A 25,795-nucleotide genomic window follows, 5' to 3' on the forward strand; every position below is an offset into this window, starting at 1 on the left:
GAGAATTTTTTTTTTTTTTGCTTTTAAATAAGAGGTGGATTGAAGAATATTTGAATTGACTTTATATTATGCATAAATATTTATATTTTATCTAAATAATTGCGCTGTAACAAACTTTGTGTTAGTTAAATATTTGGAATTGTTAGAGTTGGGGGCTCCTCTTTTTCCCCATGGCAGTTTTCCCCTGGTATAAAATGTCCTAGATTCATTTTATTATTGGAGGTGAGGCGGAAGGGGGAGTGAAACCTCAGTTGTTCCTGCTTTGTGTTCCTCTCCCAGCTCCATCTCTTTCCCTAGGGACCAGGCATTCTTAAGGTGGGTTGGGAGTCCTAGCCTCAGCTTGAAGAGGTAGAGGCTGAAGGGGGGTGGGATAGGAGTAGGGCTTGACCCAAGGGGCCATTTCTCACTTTTCTTTCATTTTCACACTGCCCCTTGAGCTAGGTGGATTGTCTCTTCTTGACAAATAAGAGTATTTTGATTGATAGGGAAGGCAGGTTTTAAAAAAAAAAACAAAAAAAAAAACACCCCACCCCCTCCCCCTATCAGTCTGGTAACAGGAAGAAACCACACCATCACCACCAAGCTTCCATGTTCCTTTTACAACAAAAGGGACTGACTTTTTTATATAACCAAATGTGGTGTTTTAGTGACTTTTTGATAATGTACAGTTTTTTGTGAATTTAAATTTATTTCTTTCTATATTTTTAGGACCAATCTCATTTTTAATAAGGTTAAAAAAGGAAAAAAAAAGGTCTAGAGAAAAAAAAACTCCTGTTTTTGCCATGTGATGTTCCACAAGTGCAGCTGTAGAAAAGTGCTTGTCAGTTGAATAAAAACCACATTTGATAGAGATTCAAAAGACTCTGCGTATTTATCTTCCCTTCAGCATACGTTCTCACACATGCCTAAGGGGGAGAGGATGCTAGGATGGTTCTGACTGGTTTAATGTAAGAAAGAGATCAGGGGAGCAATATGCCCATAAACCTCCACACTTGGCCTTCCTGTGCAAGGGGCATCCAGAAGTAGGATCCCTGCTTCACACCTGGGCATACATGGGTGGAATAGGCTCTTTGTGCTCCTGCCTAGAAATCTGGTGGGAGTGCTAGAACCAAGTGGTTTTCGGTGTGCCCACGTCCCATCTTGTGAGACATGGTTTAGCTTCCTAAAGCTGCCGCGGGTGCTCCTATAGTAGCAAACATGGTCCCATCACCGACATCCCACCTCCCACCCATGGATAAGACACCAGGAAATAGACTTTTGTGTTTTATTTCAAAACAAAAGTTGAAATAAGACAAAATGTAACTCTACCAAATTGTAGGGAAGGAACATGGGAAGACCGAGGGTCAGAAAAGGAAGAATAAGCTGCAAGGGTGGCATTGGCATAGACATGGAAAGAGTACAAAACTAGAAACCTCTGAATAAAGAAAAAAAATGTACAAAATGTTGGAGTATAAATTAATTTCCTGTCCAAGGTGGTAAGTACATGCAGGAGAGCACTCACCTGCCCCACAAGGCCAGAAAAGGTGTGTTGGGAAGTGGAGACACCAGTAATGGGGCGGGGGGACTTTATCTACTCAGGCTGGGAAGTCGCCTTACCCTCCAGGCTGGAAGCTTTGTCTTGGTGAACAGTCTAACGATGTTAAGGTGGAGAGGTAACTATCCAGTTGCTTCTAGCTCCCACCTTCCAGAAGGTGCTTGGTTACCTTCTCAACTGTATGGCTGGCCAACTCTCTTTTATCCCCTTAAATTCTAAGCTCTGCTCCAATGTTGGTGTTCCTGGGGGCGCCTCCCAAGCATCAGTTAGTATCCTAGGGGGTGTCAGTTAATATGCACAATCTATACCACAGCAGGACCCTAACTGGAGAGTTCATACTCTGCTAAGGAGATTAGTTAGCTAAAAAAAATCCCAGAGAAGACATTCCAGAAATAGACATAACCAAAAGAGTTTTTGCATTTGATTATGAACTTTCTAGCCCCCAGCTTTCCACCCAACCCTCACGAAGGGAAGGACAGAATAAAAGAAAGCCATAAACCAGGTGCTTGTGCCCTTGTTCACCTGTGAGACTGTGAGGTAGATGTGTAACAAGGACAAGAAGTTTTGGGATGTGCTTGGAGAATGAAGGTTTATTCAAAACAGATGTGGACAAGTCAGGGCGCAAGATCAGTGATAACAGGTGAGAAGGTGCCCGGCCTTTTCATCACTACAGTCATGGGACCAGCCCTACGGAAGGGCAGCAAAGATCAGAAGGGTAATGAGCTCACTGGCTGGTCTCAGCTGCTGAAGGAAGACTCTAGGGAAGGAAGGGGTGAAAGTTGCTAGTGAACTTCAGAGATCTGCTGATGCTTGGAAGAACCTAAAATGCAGGTAGCACAGAAATGGAAGGAGTAGTTGGTTTTCGGAAGAGGGTATCAGGAAGCATCAGGGAATCGGGGGCAAAATTTAAAATCTACCCCTCACTGGTGAAATTTCTTAACACCCTCTTCTCTGAAGCCTGCTTGAATGAGGTCTAGCAAAGCCTGAGGGCAAATTTGGACCTGCCCATCCTCCCGAGTTTATTGGCCTAGATTAAGAAGGCAAAGTAGCCCCTTTTGAGTGCAATGCTGCCACTCTCCCAGAAGGTGGGGCACGTGGACAAGAGAGCAGCAATAGTTCCTTTTCTAGAAAGGAACTAGTAGTCTGGGATCCCTGCAACATTTCAGCAAGGCCTCTCACAGCACCTTTATGGTGCAAAGTAACAGCCCCACATGTAGGCTCCAGCCCGCAATGGGTTGACATTGGAGCAACAGGAAGTGAGCACTGGAGGCACCAAGGGAAGTGCATGAGTTCACTGATGAGCAGTTAGGAAAGGAAGAGAAACGGAAATGGACTGAGGTGGCCCAACCCAGGAATGGTCTGTAGGGCAGTAAAGTCTGGTCTTCACCCTCAGGGCAAGGAATATTCTCCCTACCACGCCTATCTATCACTGAAAAGATCTGTTACCTCTCCAGAGCCACCAGGCTTCCTAGTCTGGGCAGCGCTTCAAATTCTTTGGTTAAAAACATTTAAAAAATAATTCCTTCCCCAAAATTGTTCCCACATCCTCCCTAACCTCTATTCCTTTCCAAAAAGTCCAACCAGCTCAGGGTCTGAGTATCATCCTGGAGGCTGAGGGGAGCAGTAACAATGCTGGCATGAGATGAGATGGGCAGTATCTGAGCATTGTAAAGGATTGTACCATCTGAGGAAGGGACTGTGGTATATTTGTTTGAAAACAGTTAAAACACAAAGTACTAAAATATTTTAAGAATGCTGTGAGCATCTGTAATGAGTGAGGAAGAGATGTGAAGTGCAGAGAGAGTTAAGATCTGGGCTCTGCGAAGACAAGATTCAGAAAATACTAGGTGAAAGACAGGACAACAATGGACTCCTCCACCCTAATAAAAAGTAGTGTTGAAAGAGCCAGCCCAAGGCTGTAGAGCTGGAAGGCTTCCTACAATTCTCCTGGAGTTCTGAGCTCCTGCCACCACCCCCACCAATAGATTGTTTCATGGGAGAAAAAGTACCCCTCATTCCTTCTCCCTCCTTTTCTCCAATCTTAGAAAGGAACTAACAACTAGGGGAAAAAATATTATGAGTGTAAGTAACCCAAAAGCACCTAAACGAAATTCCTCAGTGCCATTAGCCACTCACTCACTCCAAAAATAACTTCAGGCTCCCCATCGCTTCATATGCCCAAACCTGCCCAAGCCAGAAATATACAGAATCCAACAAGCAGATTTACAGGAGGAAGACACACAAATGGCAACCTCAGAATTTAAAACAAAAAAATCATGGCCACGTAAGCATTGTCTAAATACAGAGAAGGCAGACAGAATCAGGAGTTCTGGGTGGTGGGGGGATGGGGGAGGGGAGGCAGCAGTGAACAGCAGCAGTTTCTGTACATGAAAGGCCCCCATTGCACTAAACCTATCATAGCAAGGCTCCCCCAGTCTACTGTCAATCAGATGAACAGGATTCTGGATTTGTTTTCTCTCTTAAAGGCCAATGACAAGAAAGCAGCTATGGTGTACTTTCCTTGACTGAGGGCTAGAGACGCGAGAACAAGAGCTATCTACCCAGTTATCTACCCAGCCAAACGCTTCTAAAAGGTTACTGGGCTTGCAGCCATTTTACATTGGATAAGCCCTTCCTGAGGCTGGAAGCACCCATGAGAAACTTCATAGTGGCATTTTGTCTTCTACACTTTATATCCTACCCACTGCCCCCACTTCCTTACTCCTAGGATGTACAAAGGGACAGTCTGGGGGTAGGGAGCCTTGTGACTCTCAATTCTGGGGTAGGTGGGAGCAGGAAACCTGGGCTCAAGTTCTATTCGCAACAACCCTTACTATGGCTCCTTTTCCCTCTGCCATCTTCCCTGCAGCCTGTTTTGCCATTCCTAACACACACCTGTTTCTCCATTCTCCATCATTTGGCTTTCTGTCCTGATTGTCTGGTGAAGTGCTAGCCTTGAAGTGAAGGAGAGCAGAATTCACCTTTCAGTGGGTAAGGGAGTGCCTGGGAGAAGACAAGTGCAGGAGCTTATTTCCTAAAAGATGGGCAAAGGCTTTCTACCCATCTGTCTCCACGTGCATGGAGTCAGGTCTTACAGAAGGAGACTGAGTTGAACAGCAAGATGTAGGCTTTTTTTTTTCACGACTCCTGACCTTGAGATGGGATTTATTGCCCAGTTTTCTAGCCTAGCTCCCTGTTGTCCTTCCACAAGAAGGAAAATTATTTCTGACGACCTGGGTTCCCTAGGAAAGGGGCCCAAACAAGTCAGGGCATGTTGCTCTGGACTGTTAACGGCAGCTTGTCCTTTCCCACCCCTGCACAGCACACACACACAGCCCTGACCTCCATCCCGCTGCATACGTGTGCACACATGGCCTAGGAACCCACAGCCACAATCCTTTCAAGGACGGGTTTTGCTAGATGCAGAGGTGCCAAAGGTCAAAGCCTGAAGGGGACTCAAGGACCTCAGTTCTGTGTCTCCCAACTAACTGCACGTGTATCAAAAGGCACTGTGTGTCCAGGGTGGGGGTGGGGAATTTACCAAGTCCTACTGTGCAGGAGGCAGGGACGACACCGCCTATCAGGGTTTCTCAACCTAGGCACAACTGACATTGTGGGCCAGATAATTCTTTGTTGTGGGGGCCTGTCTTGTGCACTGTAGGATGTTGAGCAGCATCCCTGGTCTCTACTCACTAGATGCTAGTAGCATACCCCAGGCATAACAATAAAAAATGTCTCCAGATATTGCCAAAAGTCCCCTGAGGGACAACATCACCTCCGGCGGAAAACCACTGGTCTCTATAGGTGAAACGCTGACCACCTACAGTGGGGAAGGAGCCTAAGTGGCTTCAGCAAAGTCACAGCTGCACAGGCTCTGGGCTGGGTGCAGCGATGTGTAATGGGGAAAAGAGTGGCCGCGGGACCCAGGGCAGAAAAAAAGATTCTCTAGGAGGCAGGAAAGCAGGTATTCCTGAAGAATCGCAGCTGCAAAAGACACGTCCTCAGGTGTGCGGGCGCCAGCAGTGAGCAGAGTTAGTCAGAAGTCACTAAGTCCATTCTTCTGGAACTTGCCAGGGTAGACGCAGTCTTCATCCAAATTTGGCTCAAGGGTGGCTGGCTTCCAGAGGCCGCGGGATTGTCTCTTTCATGAGTCTAGGTCACATGTCTGCTTCCTGAGGCAAGGCTAGTCAGTCTTTTCTCCCAGGAGATGGCAGGGCAGGCGGAGGAAAAGCCACTCCCAGGGCGTGTTTAGTGCTCCACTTTGTTCCTTGCCCAGCCCCCAAAATATTCCACACGAAATTTAATTCAAAAAAGAAATCCACAAAATTAAAAATTGTATAAAGGCCAAGTAGGCAGGCTCTGCTGTATGGAAGAGAAAAAGAACAATCTGAATGAGAGAAAGAAGGCATAAAATGTGTGAAGAAGAGATGGAGTGTGTGAGCAGAGAGCTTTACAAAACATCATTTGGAGAGTTTGCATATTTTCTTATACACACACACATATGCACACCAAAAAAGTCCATAACTAAACTCTGGGTCCACAGTAGGACTCCTTCAATGTTCTAGCACCAAATCTTTGTTTTCTTTTTAAAGGACAAATACTAAATTGTTTTAAAATCCCTCAAAATAATTCAACACATCAAAAAATGTTTTTCATACAGATGAGAAGAGGTTCCAGCCACCATGTTTCTTTGAAGTAGGGAATTTAAAATAAGATTAAAAAAAAAAAAATGAAACAAAAATCTTTCTTTGCAAAAGAAAGGAAAAAAAAAAAAAGTGTTGATTTCTTTGAATGTAGCAGAGGGCAGGAGCAGAGATATGTTCTCTTCCAGGCCCAGGCCTGTCTTTGAAAAGTGATGGCCAAGTATTAGTCCTTAGCAGGGCCCACAGTGGTCTGTATTCCTGGTTAACCCTCTGGATTCTGGGAGCATCAGCATCTCCAAGAATTCATTTCTATTCAGCAAAGAGGGGAGGGGAATCCTAAAGCCAGAGGGGTCGGGAGGGAGGTGGAGTGACAAACAGAGCCCGTCTGACTGTCTGACTTCAGGCAGGGACCCGAGTCTCCCAGCTCAGCACCCCGCCCCCACCCCCCAGCATGTAGTTCTTACCCACTGTTACTTGTTGAACTGGAAAGAATAGATCCCATGGTCTGAGGGAGTATCCACTGTCACTTGAGTCTGCTGGCCGCTACTCTCCTGTACACAGCCAAGGCAGGACAAGTCACCCTGTGCTTTCCTTTCCTTACCTCCCACTAAAGCAGCCTAGTTAACACTCACCCAAAATTGAGTGCCCTCCCCAACCTACCCCCCATCCCACCACCACTTCCCCTACACCTATAGCAGCCTCTCGTCTTCCCAAGACAACTGGTCCACACAACCCCGGATTCTGGTATTAACTACTGGGTGGCTGGCACGACATGAGGAAGGGCCTCATTCACGGGCACAGACTAGTCTTTCCTTCCTATATGCTGCACATACCTCCAGCTATGTGTGAACACAGGATCAGCTCAGTGTGAGAGGAAGAGCTTTATTAGGGACAAATCTGTTCATTTTCCTATCCTCAATCCAAAGAGATGAGAAAGCTCTTACCTCAACTGAAACACTGGAAGAAGGCACAGGGGTGTACTGGGAGATGTATGCTCCCTGCATAGCTGCAGCTGTTGGCATATACTAGAATGAAAAACATCAACAGACTTAAAGCAGTGAGTCCTGGCTACATTTAAAACACCGGGGGAGCTTTAAAAAATCCTGATGCCTGTCTTCCACCCCAAGAGTTTCTGATGTAACTGGTCTGGGCATTAACTTTTTAAAAGCACGCCAGGCGGTTCTAAAATACACTGGTTTCTGGAGACTTCCACCTGCATGACTGACTTTCCTCCTCTCTCCCGACTGTCTTCTGCTTTTCCTCAACACACTGCCTTCTCTGCCCCTAAGCCCCCCGCAAATCAGAATGCAGAGGCCTGAAAAACTTAATGCACTCCATCTATTCCTCCCGTTACTATTTTGGTAAGAATTTCTAGGAAATGCGTATGAACTAGATAAACTAGTATGTAGACAGAAATACTGTTCGTTCCATTCCATGAACAGGACTCAGTTAAAAGGCGTGAGTGGAGGGCTGTATTCCTGGCTCGTGGATTGTTAGCTTTTTAGTTTATCTCCTAAGAGCGTCCTCGACTGCACTGAAGTGATTCCCATCACCGCACATAAGTATTTAGTCCTTGTTCTGAAGAGTATTACATAGGTAGTCCTTGATCTGCAGGATTCAGAATCTAAGAAATGTCCTGCTTTACCGCGCCCGGGCTGCTGAGGGAGAGATGGCCCAGTTGCTGGGTCAGAGGTCCCATCATGGAGGCAGGCTGGAGAGAAAGGGGATGATCCATCCCTGGCGTCAGAACTGAACCCTTGAGGCAGAAACAAAGGGTAGGGTTAGTTGGCAGTATCTTGTAAGGCTGCCCAAAGCAGAGACTGACGGTTACCAGGACCCCTGAAGACAGACATTTTAAAATCCTGGGAAATGACAGGTGAGTGGCAACCCAGCTATGCACAGACTAGGCACTCTGCCCACCAGTCTGGAGGGACCCTGGTCTAAGAATAAGAAACTCACAGGATTTAAGGTCATGTAGCTGGGTTGCACAAGGGACTGAACCAGAACTCACACCCACATTTCCCTGTCATCAAATCCCATTGTTTTTCTTTACATCAAATTGCCTCTTTGGCTTTTGCCCACTTCTGAACACTCACTGAAGGCTGCATGAGGTATGACTGGTGGTGCATCCAAGATGCGTTAGGTACGTGTAGAGGAGATGTCTGAGTCACTCTCTAATGCAAGCAAAAACAAACAAAAATGTTAATTGGCTAGAAACTACTGTTCAGCCCCATGGTCTGATAATGTTCAGCAAAACCCCCCAAAAGTCTGACTGCCCCCTTCAGAAAAGAAACATTAAGAATGGTTTATTTATAACAACAAAAAAAGAATAAACTGCTTAAAAAGTATTAGCAACTCTACAACTCAACAAACAACTCAATTAGAAAATGAGCAGAGGATTTGATAGACATTTCTCTAAATATATGCAAATGGCCAATAAGCACATGTAAAGAAGCTCGAGGCTGTTAGTTGCTAGGGAAATGCAAATCAAAACCAAAATGAGATACCACTTCACAACCTCTAGGATGGCTGGAATCAAAAAAATGGACAGTAACAAATGTTGGCAAGGATGTGGAGAGACTGAAACCCTCACGCACCACTAGTGCCACTGTGAAACGGTGCAGCCACTTTGAAAAACAGTTTGGCAGTGCCTTAGAAACTTGAACAGTTACCATGTGATCCAGCAATTCCACTCCTAGGTATATGCACAAGGGAAATTAAAACACACATCCACACAAAAACCTATATGTGAGTTCACAGCAGTGTTAGTCATAATAGACAAAAGGTGGAAACAACCCAATGTCCATCCACTAATGAATGGATAAATAAAATGCATGGATAAATCCATACAATGAAATACTGGGCCATAAAAAGGAATGAAATACTCATACATGTTACAGCATGGATGAACTTTGAAAACATGCTAAGTAAGAGAAACCTGTCACAAAAGACCACATAGTGTATGATTCCATTTATACAAAATGCCCAGAATAAGCAAATCCAGAAAGACAGAAAAAAGATTAGTGGATGCCAGGGGCTGGGGGAGATGGAGATGGGCAGTGACTGCTAATGGGTACAGGGTTTCTTCTGGGGATGGTGAAAATGTTTTGGAATTAGACAGTGGTGATGGCTGCCTAACTTTCTAAATATAAAAACTCCACTGAATTGTACACTTTAAGAGGGTGAATTTTATACGTGAAAAAAAAAAAAAAATGCAAGGAGAAGCTAGAAATACATCAAAATGACCAAGTAGGGTTTATTCCAAAAATATAAGGATTGTTTAAGATCAGAAACTCTATAAACAAAAGTCAAAATTGAAGAGAAAAAAAAAAGCGTAATATTAGACGCTGAGAGACATTTGATAAAATTCAGCAACCATTGGTTTAAAAACATCTCAAATTAAAATAGGGACAATTTTAAGAAATTACTTAAAATATTAAAGGCTATTACTAAAAACTAGACACTAACATTAATCTAAACAGAAATATTAAAACCATTGCAATTATATTATAATTAAAATATCTTATTGTAAGGTGGAATAAATACAATAAGGTAAGAACATAATTGGTAAAAAATTGGAAAAAAAGACATAAAACATTTCTTTTGCTGATGATGGATAAATAAAATGTGGTATATACGTACAATGGAATATTATTCGGCCATAAAAAATAACTATATGCCTAGAACAGCTAAGAGACTCAAGTAAGAAAATACTAGTAGTAATAAGTGGATTTAGTAAGTTAGCTGCATACAAGATAGATGAACATATATCAATAGCTTTCTTTCGGTCTATCAATAAGCAATTAGAAATGCTTACAAAAATTATGAAACACTTAAGAATATATCTAACGAGAAAAGAATAAGACCTACATAAAGAAAAATAAAATCTTATTAAAGAACATAAAATTTGAAAATATGAGAAGAAATACTGTATCTTGAATAAAGACAGTATTTTTTTAAAAAGTCAATTATCTTAAGCTAATATATATACATTTAATGTAATTCCAATTAAAATCTTCACAGATTTTTAAAAATTAGATAAAATGATCATAAACTTTATAAGAAAAATAGATGCTCAAGAATAACAAAAAAACTTGAAAAGGAAAGAGTAAAGAAGGGGGCTTTATCTTACCAGATATTAAAACATACTATGAATGCCACTGTGATCAAATCAATATATTACTGGAATAGAAGCAGGCACAGAGATCATTGGGATAGAGAAGTAAATGCTATTATTTATTATATGATAAAGGTGGCTGTACTGGGTTCAATAATGTTCCCTAAAGATTCATATCCACCTGAAATCTCAGAATGTGGCCATATTTAGAAATAAGGTCTCTGCCAGAAGATCTGGATGGTGTCCAGCTACCACTACTGAACATTTTGAGCAAAGAGTCTATCGAAGAATTCTCATCAAAAGGGGGTAAGTGCAGAACAGAATTTAAATTTCTCATGGAATCCAGAATTCCTGGAGCCAAGGAGACTGGATGAACCCCTGAAACTGGTGTCCTAAGAAATCTTTAAACTTTAAACCAAAAATATCCCCTAAGTCTTCTTAAAACCAAATAATACTTTAGCTTAACTAGTAAAGAATGTCTGCCCTGAGCGCTGTGCTCTTTTAAGATCTATCTATATGGGATCAAACAGACAACAGCAACTGGAAAGATTATATAGGAACCTTAGGGGTAGTGAGTTTATGTTAATGGGGGATGAACAACTCAGAAAAGGAAGGTGAGAATGGTTGTACAACTTGAAGAATATAATCAATGTCACTGAACTGTACATGTAGAAATTGTTGAACTGGCGTATGTTCTGCTGTGTATATTCTCAACAACAACAAAAATAAAATAAATTACATATATAAAAAAAGAAACAGGGTCTTTGTAGATGTAATTAGTCAAGGTGAGGTCATACTGGCTTAGGGTGGGCCCTAATCCAATGACTGGTGTCCTTATAAGAAAAGAAGACAGAGACACAGATAGAGGTAAGAGACTAGAGTGAGGCTTTTACAGGCCAAGAACACCAAGGACTGCCACAGCCACCAGAAGCTAGGAGGCACGGGACAGATCCTCCCCCAGTGCCTTCAGAAGGAGCATGGCCCTGATGACACCTTGGTTTCGGGCTTCTAGCCTCCAGAACTGTGAGAGAATAAATTTCCATTGTTTTAAGTTACCAAGTTTGTGATAATTTGTTGTGGCAGCCCTAGGAAACAAATCTAGTGGCATTTCAATTCAGTGGGGGAAAGAATGGATTATTTCATCATCTGGTATTAGAATAACTGGTTAATATTCTCAAAGAAAATACAATAGGACCTCTATCTTATGCCATATACAGAAATAAATTCCTGATGTTTACACAATTAAATGTAAAACAATGAAGTAAAATCTTAGAGACAATACATACACTCTAGGAACTAAAGAGACCTTTTAAATTAAGACAGGAAATGCAAAAGCTTCAAAAGAAAAAGCAGACATATTTAACTATATACAAATCTCAAACTTTTGTATGGTAAAACCCAGTTATTTCCAAAGTATGGTCCCTGGACTAGCAGCCTCAGCACCAGTACTGTTAGGAATGCAAATTCTTGCCTCTTCCCAGAAGATGCTAATATTGCTGGTCCAGGGACCATGCTTTGAAAACCACTGGTCTAAGACACTGTTAAGTGAGTAATAAAAAATATATTTAATGTGTTCCCATTTTTGTAAAACAAATAGTGACTCTCAAAACCTTATACATGTGTATCTACACACATGAAGAAAAATATGGAAGATGCTATGTACTAGGTAATTAACATGGGTTTACTTGAGGGAATGGTGGGAGGGGAGGAAGCAGATGGCTAAGAAAAAGGAAAGAAAAAAAGAGATGTCACTAAAACTGTCTTATCTATCTATCTACACATACAATGTAATCACATTTTGTGCTTTTATGTAAAATTATTTGTGTGTGATATGTATAAAGGAAAACCCAAAAAAACAATAAGCAGTTTCCAGCTTTATATTCCTTCACCTAAAACACAATGACAGGGAAAATCACCACATCGTTTTTTTTTTTTTTTTGGCATGAACATACCTGATACGAAGACATAGGAGATGGAAGATATGGGGATAGTGCGGACTGAGCAAGCATCCTGTTGGGAGTGATGTTATAAGGAGCTGGGTAAAACCTGTAGGAGTGAATCTCAATCAGTAAGAAATCACAGGAAACCACAGGTAAGGGCCCCCACTGATAGGCACAACTACTTTCCACCAACTGCCATTTGAAAATCAAGATGGGGAGGGAGGGAGAGGATTATTCACTAACTAGATAGTAGACAAGAATTATCTTAGGTGAAGGGAAGGACAACACACACTACAGGGCGAGTCAGCACAACTGGACTAAACCAAAGCTAAGAAGTTTCCTGAATACAACCAAACACTTCGAGGGACAGAGTAGCAGGGGCAGGGGTCTAGGGACCATGCTTTCAGGGGACATTCTAGATCAACTGGCATAACAAAGTTTATTAAGAAAATGTTCTGCATCCCACGTTGGTGAGTGGCGTCTGAGGTCTTAAAAGCTAGGGAGCAGCCATCTAAGATGCATCAATTGGTCCCAACCCACCTGGAGCAAAGGAGAATGAAGAACACCAAAGACACAAGGAAAATATTAGCCCAAGAGACAGAAAGGGCCAAATAAACCAGAGACTCCATCAGCCTCAGACCAGAACTAGATGGTGCCCGGCTACCACCAATGACCGCCCTGACAGAGAACACAACAGAGAGTGATGGAGCAGGAGAAAAGTGGGGTACAGAACTCAAATTCTAGTCAAAAGACCAGACTTAATGGTTTGATTGAGACTGCAGGGATCCCAGAAGACATAGCCCCTGGACGCTCTGTTAGCCCAAAACTAAAACCACTCCCGAGGCCAACTCTTCAGACAAAGATTAGACTGGACTATGGGACATAAAATGATACTCGTGAAGAGCGTGCTTCTTAGCTTAAGTCGATCCATGAGATTAAATGGGCAGCTCCTGTCTGGAGGCGAGATGAGAAGGCAGACAGGGTCAGGAGCTGGTTGAATGGACATGGGAAATTCGGGGTGGAAAGGAGGAGTGTGCTATCACAGTATAGGAAAAGCAACTAGGGTCACATAACAATGTATGTATAAATTTTTGTATGAGAGATTAACTTGAATTGTAAACTTTCACTTAAAGCACAATAATATAAAAAAAGAAAAGATGAAACATCCATTTTCCAACAATAACAACAATCAAAAAAAAAAAGGGAGGGGAAGCTACAAATGATGATACTAATTAGACATAACCAAGTCACCTCATAGGGTTAGGTCTCTTGGTTTGGGGGCTTAGGGCCAAGGTCTCCTGGGACAATCTAGTCAACTGGCATAATATAGTTCTTAAAGTTTATGTTCTACCTCCCAGTATGGTAAGTAGTGTCTGGTGTCTTAAAAGCTTATAAGCGGCCATCTAAGACACAACTAATGGTCTTCATTCATCTGGAACAAAAAGAGAAAGAAGGAAACCCAAGAATCAGAGAAGGAACTGGACTACAGGACTAAATGTCTCCATGAACCACTGCCTCCTCCACCTTGAGACAAGAAGAACTAGATGGTGTCCAGCTACCGGTACTAAACATTCTGATCAGGGACACAAGAGATGAATTCTGATAAAAAGGGAGAAAAATGTAGAACAGAATTCCAAATTCTTAAAGAATCCAGACTTAATGGACCTATTGAGTCTGGAGGAGCCTCCAAGACTATGGCCCTGAGTTGCTCTTCAAATCTTGAATTGAAACTACCCTGTGAAGTCACCTTTAAACTAAGTAACTTTTTATCCCAAAGAGTAAAGATTGTTACCCTTGAGTATTGCCTTAAAAAAAAAAAAAAATTATATAAAACCAAAGGGTCAACAGCTATTTTAAAGCGTAGATAAGGTTAGGGGGAGATTAAGGAAATGAAGTGAAACAACTAGGACAGAAACAACGAGAATGTTCACACAGTGTGAAGAACGTAACCAATGTCACTGATCCTTATGTCTAGAAACTGTAGAATGGGAGCGGGTTTTGCTGTGTGTATTTTCACCAAAAATAAAATTTAAAAAAAGATGAAATATCTAAGTGCCTGGACACAGGCTGTTGTCATTTTCAGGTATGTGTGTATATAAAACACACTTACCCATTCTGAAGAGCTGTGGTGGGGTCATAGGTCAAGGCCATGCCACTCTATAAAGAAAGAACATAGTGTTTATATTGTGGGTCCTTGGGTGAGAGCAGGAGCAAGCACATAATGCTAAGGGTAGGGTGAAGTCTGGAGAGTACCACTGCGGCTGTTCCAGAGTTTTTCTCATTGTGCAGGCTGCAAAACCCCACTCAACACCCAGCCAACTTCCCTCAGTTATAAACTTGCCACCTAAGCTTGTAGAAGTCAGGCCATGGTTATTTCCATTCCACTTTAATGTCCTTCATGCTCCTGTCTCCTCAGAGGTCCTCTTACCATATCTCCATTCCTTGGCCAGGCCCGTCCATTTTGCACAAATTTTCCTTGGTTCTGTCGTTTCTTTGGCCCACCATCAGCAAATTTGCAAAGCAAGGGATCAGATGGGGCTGCCAAGAGAAAGACAACAGGCAGCTGAGTCCCACCTCACTTAGCCTACTTGTACTCATACAAGATAGCTCCAGAATCTTCACTGGAAGTAACAACCTGTGGCCCTCTCAGCCTGATTCCCAGATGCCTCACCTGGTACTCCAGGGGGTGTCTTAATATATTTTCCATTAAAGTGGGTGATGATGGCTTCACACTTCTCTGTGGACTCCATCCTAAGGAGCACAAGAGGGGTTAGGCTCTAGCTTCTCCAGGATCTGTGCTCTCCCTACATTCAAAGAGAAAGCTCTAAGTTCCCAGACCCACAAATGCTCCAAAAGTTGTGACTATAGAAATACAAAGTTCCTTCTACATAAATTCAAGGTATTTTGAAGAGGCAACCCAATCTCTAATGCAGGTTCTCAACTGGATCCTGTAGGGGTCTTCAAAGGAATAATGGAGGTCTTCAAGCTATGACTATTCCAAAGAAGATTCTGATGGATGGGCCTAGTGCTGTGTCTGGTACTTAAATGAGAATACAGTAAGTAGTGGCTGTTGCCATTGTTTTTTTTACTAAACAATTCCTAATGTAAATTGTTCCTTACTCTGATAAAATAGTACAAGCTAAGAATTTGCCAATATTTATTTTTTGCTTCTGGTTATAATTATCCAGGTCTGATTAGCTACCGATAACATCATTGAAATTTCATGAGTCTGTAGAAGGAAGAAGTAATAACAAAGGTTCATGGTCCATGGTGATAGGAAAAAAGCTAGTAACTACTGAGTTAAAGCATCTTCTCGGGGGAAGAGCACTGGGTAAGGAATCAGAAGATCAAGATTCCAATGCCAGTTCACCCAAGAGCTCTGTGAGCTCAGACAGTCACGAAAACCCTTTGGACCCATTTCTCATTTATTCTTTGAAGATAATATCCTTCTATTCTACCACAAAGGGTTGTATAGATCAAATGATGTGTTCTGAAAATTATAAAGACCTATATAATACAAGGTATAGTACCTTTCTCTCTTTCCATACTAACAGTAAGTCTCAGTATACTTTCTATACCAATAACCACTAAAAATATGAGCCACTCCTATGAAGGAGGCAACTCAAAAAAGGCCTCAGCTGGTACCTTTTAGGGAAAACCACATGATATCGTAGATCAGCGGTCTTCCACTGGATTACCCGACCGCTTATGGTCTTTCCAAAGAGAAAACAGGCCTGCAGAGTTTTAAGAGACTCTTTCAGAGCCTCAAATCTTTCCTAAAATTGATCTGCCTGAGGGAGAACGCATGATCGCTAATGACCAAGGCTGAAGTCCTTTCTCAATTACTTCTCATCCATCCCAAATCTCATCAGGAGGCACTGATGACTGAGTTACAGATCCTTTCAATTCTTTGCTGCCAATAAAGTTGGAGGACTTCAGCAAGTTGCCAACTGACACACTAAAAATCAATTTTGGTTCTTGGCATATAATTTAGAAGGAATTCAAAGAATTCCTGCTCTAACAAAACTCCTTCCATTCCCATCTACTTATTTATGTGAACAAAGTTTCTTAGCATGAAAATAAAAAACGGGAACAACTGCTATTAAATCCTGTCTTTTTCTAGCAATAAGCAATATTCATTGATGGCTACATGACCTAATTAGAAAAATCTAAAAAAAACAAAACATCCATGTCATACAAAAGGCTTTTCCAATAAAATGTACTTTATGTAAAATAATTTTGTATCCACATTTTAATATATTTATGTTGTTTTGAGCAACTGTGAACTAATAATTGTAAAGATTAATTTTTTATGAATTAAGTCAGTATTTAGAAACTTACGGCCACAGGGAAATTTTTTTTTAATTTTATGTTTATATTTTTGTTGAAGAGAAGTATGACACAATGAGCCATAAAAGACTTTCAACTATAAAAATATTTTACACTAAAATACAATTCTGTGAGGAAATGGAAAGGAAATACAAGATGAAGAAGGAAAAACACGCGGTAAGAATGAAAGATTTATGACTGTTAAAAAAAAAAAACGGCGCGTGTATTTTTTAAACGGATAATTTTGTACACTAAATTGCTGTATTTAGATCTCATGTGGATACATTTAAAAATGATGTATCTGTTTTGTTTTAAAATGTCAATAGTTATAATTCATCGGAAATTAAACCTCTTACAATATAAATGAAAAACATTTTTAGATGTTACAGCAGAAACACGCCAAAGATTTCAGTTTTTCCAGTCTTTAGAGCCATGGTTCTCAAGCTCTGCTCCAAGGCACCATGGGCCACTACGGTGAACTCACAGAGGCACAGTGAGGGATAATTCAACTTTTTGAAGAAAATACAACATCTGTTGGACACTGTGTGAACTACTAACTCCAAGTTGTTTACCATTTCAACATTAGATCACCCTACATTCCTTTTGAGAACATCACATCTTTGCAAAGCTGAGTCCTCAATGATTGCTAAGACATAGACCATAAGAAAATCAATGTGTAATAGGAATGAGTGTGCAGGTGTCCAACCTGATTCCAAGATTTGAGACATTGTGCAGTACCCAACAGCACACACAGCTCATTAGTAAGTATGGGTGATTTAAGACTGAAATAAAAATATTTTCTCTTTTAATATATGGGTACTATTTATTCAAATGGCTACAAAGTTACGACGTAGATACTTACTAGGCTGTAGAGACCATTTAATTGCTTAATAAACTGAACTGTTCGGTGTTTCTTTTGGTCTAGGGTACTGTGAAAAAAATTACTGAGATGACTTAGTGTGCTGTGAACTGAGAAAGTTTGAGACCTCTGCCTTAAGAGGTATGGGAGCAAAAAAAGTTTGATGACCACAAGCCCAGAACGCCCCTTCAGTTATACCTGGAATTGCCGGCAGGTGGTGCTACCATGACTGAGTTGGCTAGAGAAGAGAACCTACTCAGTCCTCAAGGTCTAAAACACTCCAGAGTAAGGAAGTGTTCATGGACCAAATGAGAAATAAAACAGAAAGAGACCTTCAGATCACTTAGCCTAGTACTTTCCAAACTGTTTTAAAAAGCAACAGAATCCCCTTTCAAACAAAATCTTAAAATAAGTAAAAGCAGAACCACTTCTAAAGTGATCTTAGGGAGTTGAAGCCCTACAACAATCATACCTGACACAGGACAGAGGGCACCCTGGAGAACTCTGGTTCTAGGGAACACCTTATGAAAATCATTCATCTATATTAATCTCTTCGATTTCACAGAGTAAACCAAGGCTCATAATGGTCTGAGATCACATAGCCAGTTAGTGGCGGAGTTGGTTCTAGAATCTAGGTCACTTAACAGATCTGAAAAGACAGACTAAACTTTACATTTTATCCTACTGATCTTAAAGCCGGAAGGACTGGGGCTCTGTTCTACCACCTACTCCTGTGAGACCTTGGAAAAATCACTTCATATTGGGGACTTCAGTTTCCTCATCTGTAAAATGGAGAATTCATATTTAATTTACCTCATGGGGTTGTTGTAAAGATTAAACGAGATAACAGAATGAGAAAGGACTCAATGAACTATAAGAATATATGGGAGTTATATTGGTTGGGTCTAGATCAGAGTAACAGAAAGTACTGGGGGAAAGAAAAAAGATTTGGAAGCTAATGGATTTTTTAGTATTTTGACCTATAGTAAAATGAACTTTTGATCTACTCACAAGAACTCTTGGCCAATAGTTTGGTCCCTTGGGAGAGGGCACAGATTTTTGTGGTGACCTCCCAAGTGACATTCTTTACTAATCTCATCATTTCCTACTCTTTGCATCCCTCACCTTGCAAAGCCAACCCCTCTGCTGGTCCCACTGGTGTCTCGAAGGATTCGCGTAGAGATAACCTGGCCAAAGGGCTTCAGCATCCCCTCCAATTCTTGCTCATCCATTGACAGTGGGAGGTTTGAGATGTATAAATTTGTGGGGTCCTGCTCCTGTTGCTATGGGAATAAAAGTGAGAAAATGAAACTCCCGTCTCTTACCCCTCTCCCGTCCTCAGCCCTCATCCACAAAATGACATCTCAGAAAAGAGATAGCAGAAAGAGCCTCATATGAACAAAGAAAACCTTAACTATTGCAGCACCCTATCTCACTACCCTGGGTTGTATGTTGAGTCCAGCAAAAGAAGCAGATTCAATATTCCCAGAACTGTGCAAGTCCACAGTACATTGTCAATGGTGTTCTGACTGTCTCTTTAAGAACTAGGCAGAGCAACACCCCTTCCTCCTCCAACAGCCTGTCCCAGAGGCCGGATTCTCTTGGACTGCTTTGCTCCTTGGCTGGATTGTTTTGAGTGGCTCCCCCTCCCCCTCTTCCGGCCACAGCAGAATCCTCCAAGTAGGAATGTGTGTTCACTCCCTAATGGAGGGAAAGCAGGAAGAAGGGAGAGGAGGAAAAGGAAGGGCAACGTGCTGGGGCTGCACAAGGGCCAGATGTGCAGCTCACTGGGTCACCAGGAAGCCCTGAAAGCTCTAGTCTCCTAGGAACTCTGAAGGCTCCTAAATACTGTTGGGAGCCTCTCTCCAGGAGGAAGAAGGGAGAGCCCCCGCAGAGGGCAGAGTGTGGGAAGCAGCAATGTCTTCCTATAGCTGTATTTTTAGGAATTTAAGCAGTCACTCCGCCCTAGACACTGGGTCACCAGTAACCTTAATTCCTCTGTCCTCTTCAGGTCTTCCTTTGTATTTAACTATTACAGAAAAGGGTGGCTGGCAAGCCTGCCCCAGCAGCTCTACACATAGTATGTACAACGGCTTCAGAAAGGCAAAGGGGCAATCCCCACTTAAGAGAAGAAGGGAGAGAAAAATCGTTTCTAGTAGTCTAAATGGAAAGAGTAGCTCCAGGCAGAACTGAAGCTTCCTTTCCTGCTGTGGCTTCCCTCCTCATGCCAACACCCCACCCCTACAGGGAACAGTGCTGGGAGGTGGAGAGCATTGCTGTGAGTTGCACAATTGGCTTCTTCAGAGAACATTGCAAAACCACCACAAGCTGCCTGGCAAGGAAGTGGGGCCAAGGTGGAGATGCAGAAGATGCAGGAGGAAGGGAAGAAGCCTCTCGACTTTCTTACCTGCTTACAATAACGTCATGAGAGAAACAGAGTTGGCAGAGCTACGTGCACAGGCTTCGAGTATCAGCTTCCTCTAGCAGCTTCCTCTAGAGTGTTCAGTGGGACCCTGGCACAGCCTCCCTGTGGCCAGATGTAGTCAAAAAGCACTACAGATAGCCCTTGCCCATCCACTGCGTGGTTCTTAAGCTCTCTGGAAGCCTTGGAACTGGAACTCTGGGGCTAACCCTAACCCTCGAGGAACAGGCTGGGGCAGCACCCTTACCTTTGCCATCTGTGCCTGCACACCACTGGCTTTCAGCGCGGTTACAGCCTTCTGTGCTGCTGAAGGACTGTCGAAGTCCACAAAGCCATAGCCTGGAACAGGGAAAGCGTATCACTGAGAGGTAAGGGGCGGGGGAGGGGGGGAAGAAGGAAGGTCGGAGGCCAGGGCTTTCAGATGACGGAGGAAGAGTTATGATCTATACAACAGAAGTAGTAAGGAGAAAGAAAAATTCAGAGATTTCAGGTTGGTTATCCACATGCTCCTCAAACCCTGTGAGATTTGGTCAGTTTGATAGCTAAAAATGCCAAGGGCAATGAGGTCCTTGCGGTGACCCTGCCTTTCTCCCTCTCACCTCAACCTCCTTCCCTTTTAGGCCTCTAAAACTTCAGGAACTAGGCTCTTCTAAAAACTCACAAGCCTCCCTCCACACTTCTAAAAGAACCCCCTCCTCTCTTCCAGCCACACCTCAGAAATGCTAAGTATGCAGGGAATGTAACCTCTCCAGAACAGATAACCAGCCACCTGCTGGAAGAAGCCCCTCCCCAACCCAGCCTACAGACCTTTCCCCTCCTTCCACCCTTCCAGCCCCATCTAGAATTGCTCAAAATCCCAATAAAACTACTCATCCTCCGAAAATAACACCTTACCAAGTCACTGCCCTCCCACAGAAGGCATTTACATTGCTTTGCTAAGTAGAAACAATCTCACCCATCTCCACCACCCAATCCAGGGAAACACGAGGTCCAAAATAAGCCCAAAAGACTCAAAGGTGTTCTGTGCAATCTTCTGGCCTTGAGTCCCCAAATCACCATTTTCAGCTCTAACTATCTGGTCACCAAGGAATCTAAATGTCTCCTAGTCTTTTAAGCCTGAAAATCTCAGAGACTCCTCCCTGGCACTAGGTCCTCAGGACTCTCAGCAATAAAGGGCAGAGGCAGGACAGCTTCACTCACTGCTACTCTCCATCCCAAGGTCGGCTGGCTGTTCACTCACCTTTGCATTTGTTTGTGGTCTTGTCCAGTATGGCCTTTGTGGAGACAATCTTGCCATATCTAACGGAGAGAAAAAAGCAAAGTGACTAAGAATAGGACAGAGACTGAGACATCTAGACAAATCCATGTCCTTTTACTCTCCCACTAGGACAATGGTTCCTACACAAATCTTAATAAAAATAAAGAAGAAATTAATTTAAAATGCCACCTTTATCATATAAACCTATCCCCCAAGTGCCTACAAGAAAGATAACCATAGTCCTTATAATACCAACACATTTCTCTCTTCTTCCCAACTAAGACTCAGACACTAGTTGGAAAGAGACTATTACTGTCTTTTCGGGAAAGAAGCCTGGCGATGTCCACACTCACAGTGTTAAGGGCAGAGCTCTGGCTGGAATTCCTCGAGGACTAAACATAATCCTTGATATTACTTCTCTTCTTTTGGACAAACACTATCCCTCCTACAAAAAACCTATAGATCAGTGAGTTTAAGATAATGGTGGTGGAATAATTTGGAAAAAAGTAGCGAGAATAGTAGTACAATTTGAAGAATGTAATCAATGTCACTGAATTGTACATGTAGAAATTGTTGAGATTGTGTATCTTTGACTATGCATATTTTCACAAAAAAAAAAAAAAAGGCCTCAGCCCTGACAGTTTCAGGGGAGAATTCTACCAAACTTTCAGAGAAGAGTTAACATTACTACTACTAAAGGTATTTCAGAGCATAGAAAAGGATGGAATACTCCCAAACTCACTCTATGAAGCCAGCATAACCCTGATACCAAAACCAGGTGAACACACCACAAAAAAAGAAAATTACAGACCAATATCCCTCATGAACAATGATGCAAAAATCCTCAACAAAATTCTAGCCAATAGAATTCAACAACACATCAAAAAAATAATTCACCATGACCAAGTGGCATTCATACCAGGTATGCAGGGATGGTTCAACATTAGAAAAACAATCAATGCAATCCATCACATAAATAAAACAAAAGACAAGAACCACATGATCTTATCAATCGATGCAGAAAAGGCATTTGACGAAGTCCAACACCCATTCATGACAAAAACTCTAAACGAAGTAGGAATAGAAGGGAAATTCCTCAACATAACTAAGGGCATTTATACAAAGCCAACAGTGAACATCATCCTAAATGGAGAGACTTTGAAAGCATTCCCCTTGAGAACAGGAACCAGACAAGGATGCCGTTCATCCCCACTCTTCTTTAACATTGTGCTGGAGGTCCTAGCCAGAGCAATTAGGCTAGAAAAAGAAATAACGGGCATCCAAATTGGTGAGGAAGAAGTAAAAGCTTCTCTATTTGCACATGATATGATCTTATACACAGAAAACCCCAAAGAATCTACAAGAAAACTACTAGAACTAATAGAAGATTTCAGCAAAGTATCAGGATACAAGATGCACATAAAAAAATCAGTTGGATTCCTCTACACCAACAAAGAGAACCTTGAAGAGGAAATCATCAAATCAATACCATTTACAGTACCCGCAAGAAGATAAAATACTTAGGAATAAATCTAACCAGAGACATAAAAGATCTATACAATGAAAACTACAAGACACTACTGCAAGAAACCAAAGGAGACCTGCATAAGTGGAAAAACATACCTTGCTCATGGATAGGAAGACTCATCATTGTGAAAATGTCAATTCTACCCAAAGCGATCTATAGATACAACGCAATCCCTATCCAAATTCCAATGGCATTTTTTAAAGAGATAGAGAAACAAATCACCAACTTCATATGGAAAGGGAAGAGGCCCCGGATAAGTAAAGCATTACTCAAGAAGAAGAACAAAGTGTGAGGCCTCACATTACCTGATTTTAGAAACTATTATACTGCCACAGTAGTCAAAACAGCCTGGTAGTGGTACAACAACAGATACGTAGACTAATGGAACACAATTGAGAATCCAGACGTAAATTCATCCATCTATGAGCAGCTGATATTTGACAAAGGCCCAAAGTCTGTTAATTGGGGAAAAGATAGTCTCTTCAACAAATGGTGCTGGCATAACTGGTTATCCATCTGCAAAAAACTGACACAAGACCCATACCTCACAGCATACACAAAAACTAAATCAAAATGGATCAAAGACCTAAATACAAAATCGAAAATATTAAAGATCATGGAAGAAAAAATAGGGACAATGCTAGGAGCCCTAATACACGGCATAAACAGAATACAAGCCATAAGTAACAATTCACAAACACCAGAAGAGATAACTAGATAAATGGGAGCTCCTAAAAATCAAACACTTATGCTCATCAAAAGACTTCACCAAAAGAGTCAAAACACAACCTACAGACTGGGAAAAATTTTTTGGCTACAACAAATCCGATCAGCATCTAATCTCTAAAATCTACAAGATACTGCAAAACCTCAACAACAAAAAAAAACCCAATTAAAAAATGGGCAAAGGACATAAACAGGCACTTCGCCAGAGAAGACATTCCGGCAGCTAACAGACACATGAAGAAATGCTCATGATCATTAGCCATTAGAGAAATGCTAATCAAAACTACAGTGAGATAGCATCTCACCCCAACAAGGCTATCATTAATCCAAAAAACACAAAATAATAAATGTTAGAGAGGTTGTGGAGAGACTGGAACACTTATACACTGCTGGTGGGAATGTAAAATGGTACCACCACTTTGGAAATCGATTTGGCTCCTCCTTAAAAAGCCAGAACTAGAAGTACCATATGTGATCCAGCTATCCCACTGCTTGGAATATATCCTAGAGAAATAAGAGCTGTCACACGAATAGATATATGCACACCCATGTTCATTGCAGCACTATTCACAACAGCAGAAAGATGGAAACAACCTACGTGCCCATCAACAGACGAATGGATAAACAAATTATGGTATATTCACACAATGGAATATTACACGACGATAAAGAACAACGATGAATCCATGAAACATCTCATAACATGGAGGAATCTGGAAGGTGTTATGCTGAGCGAAATTAGTCAGTCACAGAAGGATAAATATTGTATGAGATCACTATTATAAGAACTCAAGAAAAGGTTTAAACACAGAAGAAAACATTCTTTGATGGTTACGAGGGTGGGGAGGGAGGGAGAGAGTTATTCACTAACTAGATAGTAGACAAGAAGTATCTCACGTGAAGGGAAGGACAGCACACACTACAGGGGAAGTCAGCACAACTGGACCAAACCAAAGCTAAGAAGTTTCCTGAATACAACCAAACACTTCGAGGGACAGAGTAGCAGGGGCCGGGGACCATGCTTTTCAGGGGACATCTAGGTCAACTGGCATAACAAAGTTTATTAAGAAAATGTTCTGCATCCCACTTTGGTGAGTGGCGCCTGGGGTCTTAAAAGCTAGCAAGCGGCCATATAAGATGCATCAATTGGTCCCAAACCACCTGGAACCAAGGAGAATGAAGAACACCAAAGACACAAGGAAAGTATTAGCTCAAGAGACAGAAAGGGACACATAAACCAGAGACTCCATCAGCCTCTGACCAGAAGAACTAAATGGTACCTGGCTACCACAATGACTGCCCTGAGAGGGAAAGCAACAGAGAGTCCCTGACGGAGGAGGAGAAAAGCGGGATGCAGAACTCAAATTCTAGTAAAAAGACCAGACTTAATGGTCTGACTGAGACTGGAGGGACCCCAGAAGACATGGCCCTCGGACTCTCTTTTAGCCCAGAACTGAAACCAATCCTGAAGCCAACTCTTTAGACAAAGATTAGACTGGACTTTAAGACATAAAATGATACTCGTGAAGAAGAGTGCTTCTTAGCTGAGGTACATACATGAGACTAAATGGGCAGCTCCTGTCTGGGGCGAGATGAGAAGGCAAAAAGGGACAGGAGCTGGCTGAATGGACAGGGGAAATCTGAGGTGGAAAGGAGGAGTGTGCTGTCACATTATAGGGAGAGCAACTAGGGTCACATAACAATGTGTGTACAAATTTCTGTATGACAGACTAACTTGAACTGTAAACTTTTACTTGAAGCACAATTTTAAAAAAATTATAAAGAGAAAAAACAAAAAACCTATAGACATTTCTCTGACACCTCATTCCTCCCCTCCTACCCCAACCTCTCCTGACCCCTCTCTGTCGAAGGTCAGCCTGAGCCAAACTGCTTTGGTTCAAAACCTGGTTCTGCCACTTTCTAGCTATGTGTGATCTTTGGGCAAGTCATTTAACCTCTCTGTGCCTCAATCTTCTCATCTGTAAAATGGAAATAGGATTGTTGAAACATAAAATGAGTTAACAAATATAAAAAACACTAATATCAGCCATATGGTAAGCACTTGAAAAGTCTTAACTGCTATTATTATTGTTATTATTTTCCAGGGACCTCAACTTTAATCTACTACAAATGGCTTTCTCCCACCTCATCATATTCTAAGACATCTACTTTTCATTGTCAAGATCTGAGTGTTACCTATGTTCATGGCAGCATTGTTCACAATAGCAAAATGATGGAAACAACCTAGATGCCCATCAACAGATGAATGGGTAAACAAACTATGGTACATACACACAATGGAGTACTATGCAACAAGAAAGAACAACAATGAATCTGTGAACCATCTCATAACATGGATGAAACTGGAGGACATTCTGCTGAGTGAAATAAGTCAATCACAAAAGGACAAACACTGTATGAGACCTCTATTGTAAAAAC

At 41.8% G+C, this 25,795-nt stretch overlaps 1 protein-coding gene across 5 annotated transcripts in view; it reads right to left on the minus strand.

Annotated features, from left to right (window-relative positions):
* Positions 1–7: 7 nt before the first annotated feature.
* The window catches only part of RBMS2 (RNA binding motif single stranded interacting protein 2), a 55,045-nt gene continuing 29,257 nt past the window's right edge, over positions 8–25,795 (minus strand). The window contains exons 3-14 of one of the 5 annotated variants that reach the window (XM_023734556.1): positions 21,085–21,143; positions 20,092–20,183; positions 18,548–18,705; positions 14,906–14,985; positions 14,663–14,772; positions 14,345–14,391; positions 12,247–12,340; positions 8,274–8,351; positions 7,823–7,933; positions 7,122–7,202; positions 6,646–6,728; positions 8–5,893 (exon numbers count right to left, since the gene is read on the minus strand). In XM_023734556.1, coding sequence (XP_023590324.1) covers positions 6,648–6,728; positions 7,122–7,202; positions 7,823–7,933; positions 8,274–8,351; positions 12,247–12,340; positions 14,345–14,391; positions 14,663–14,772; positions 14,906–14,985; positions 18,548–18,705; positions 20,092–20,183; positions 21,085–21,143 — 991 coding nt within the window. In that variant the 3' untranslated portion in view covers positions 8–5,893; positions 6,646–6,647. The other 4 variants (XM_023734555.1, XM_023734553.1, XM_023734554.1 and 1 more) reach the window with 4 other exon arrangements.

The sequence above is a fragment of the Trichechus manatus genome, unplaced genomic scaffold (assembly GCF_000243295.1).
Source record: "Trichechus manatus latirostris isolate Lorelei unplaced genomic scaffold, TriManLat1.0 scaffold00069, whole genome shotgun sequence".
Lineage (NCBI taxonomy): Eukaryota > Metazoa > Chordata > Mammalia > Sirenia > Trichechidae > Trichechus > Trichechus manatus.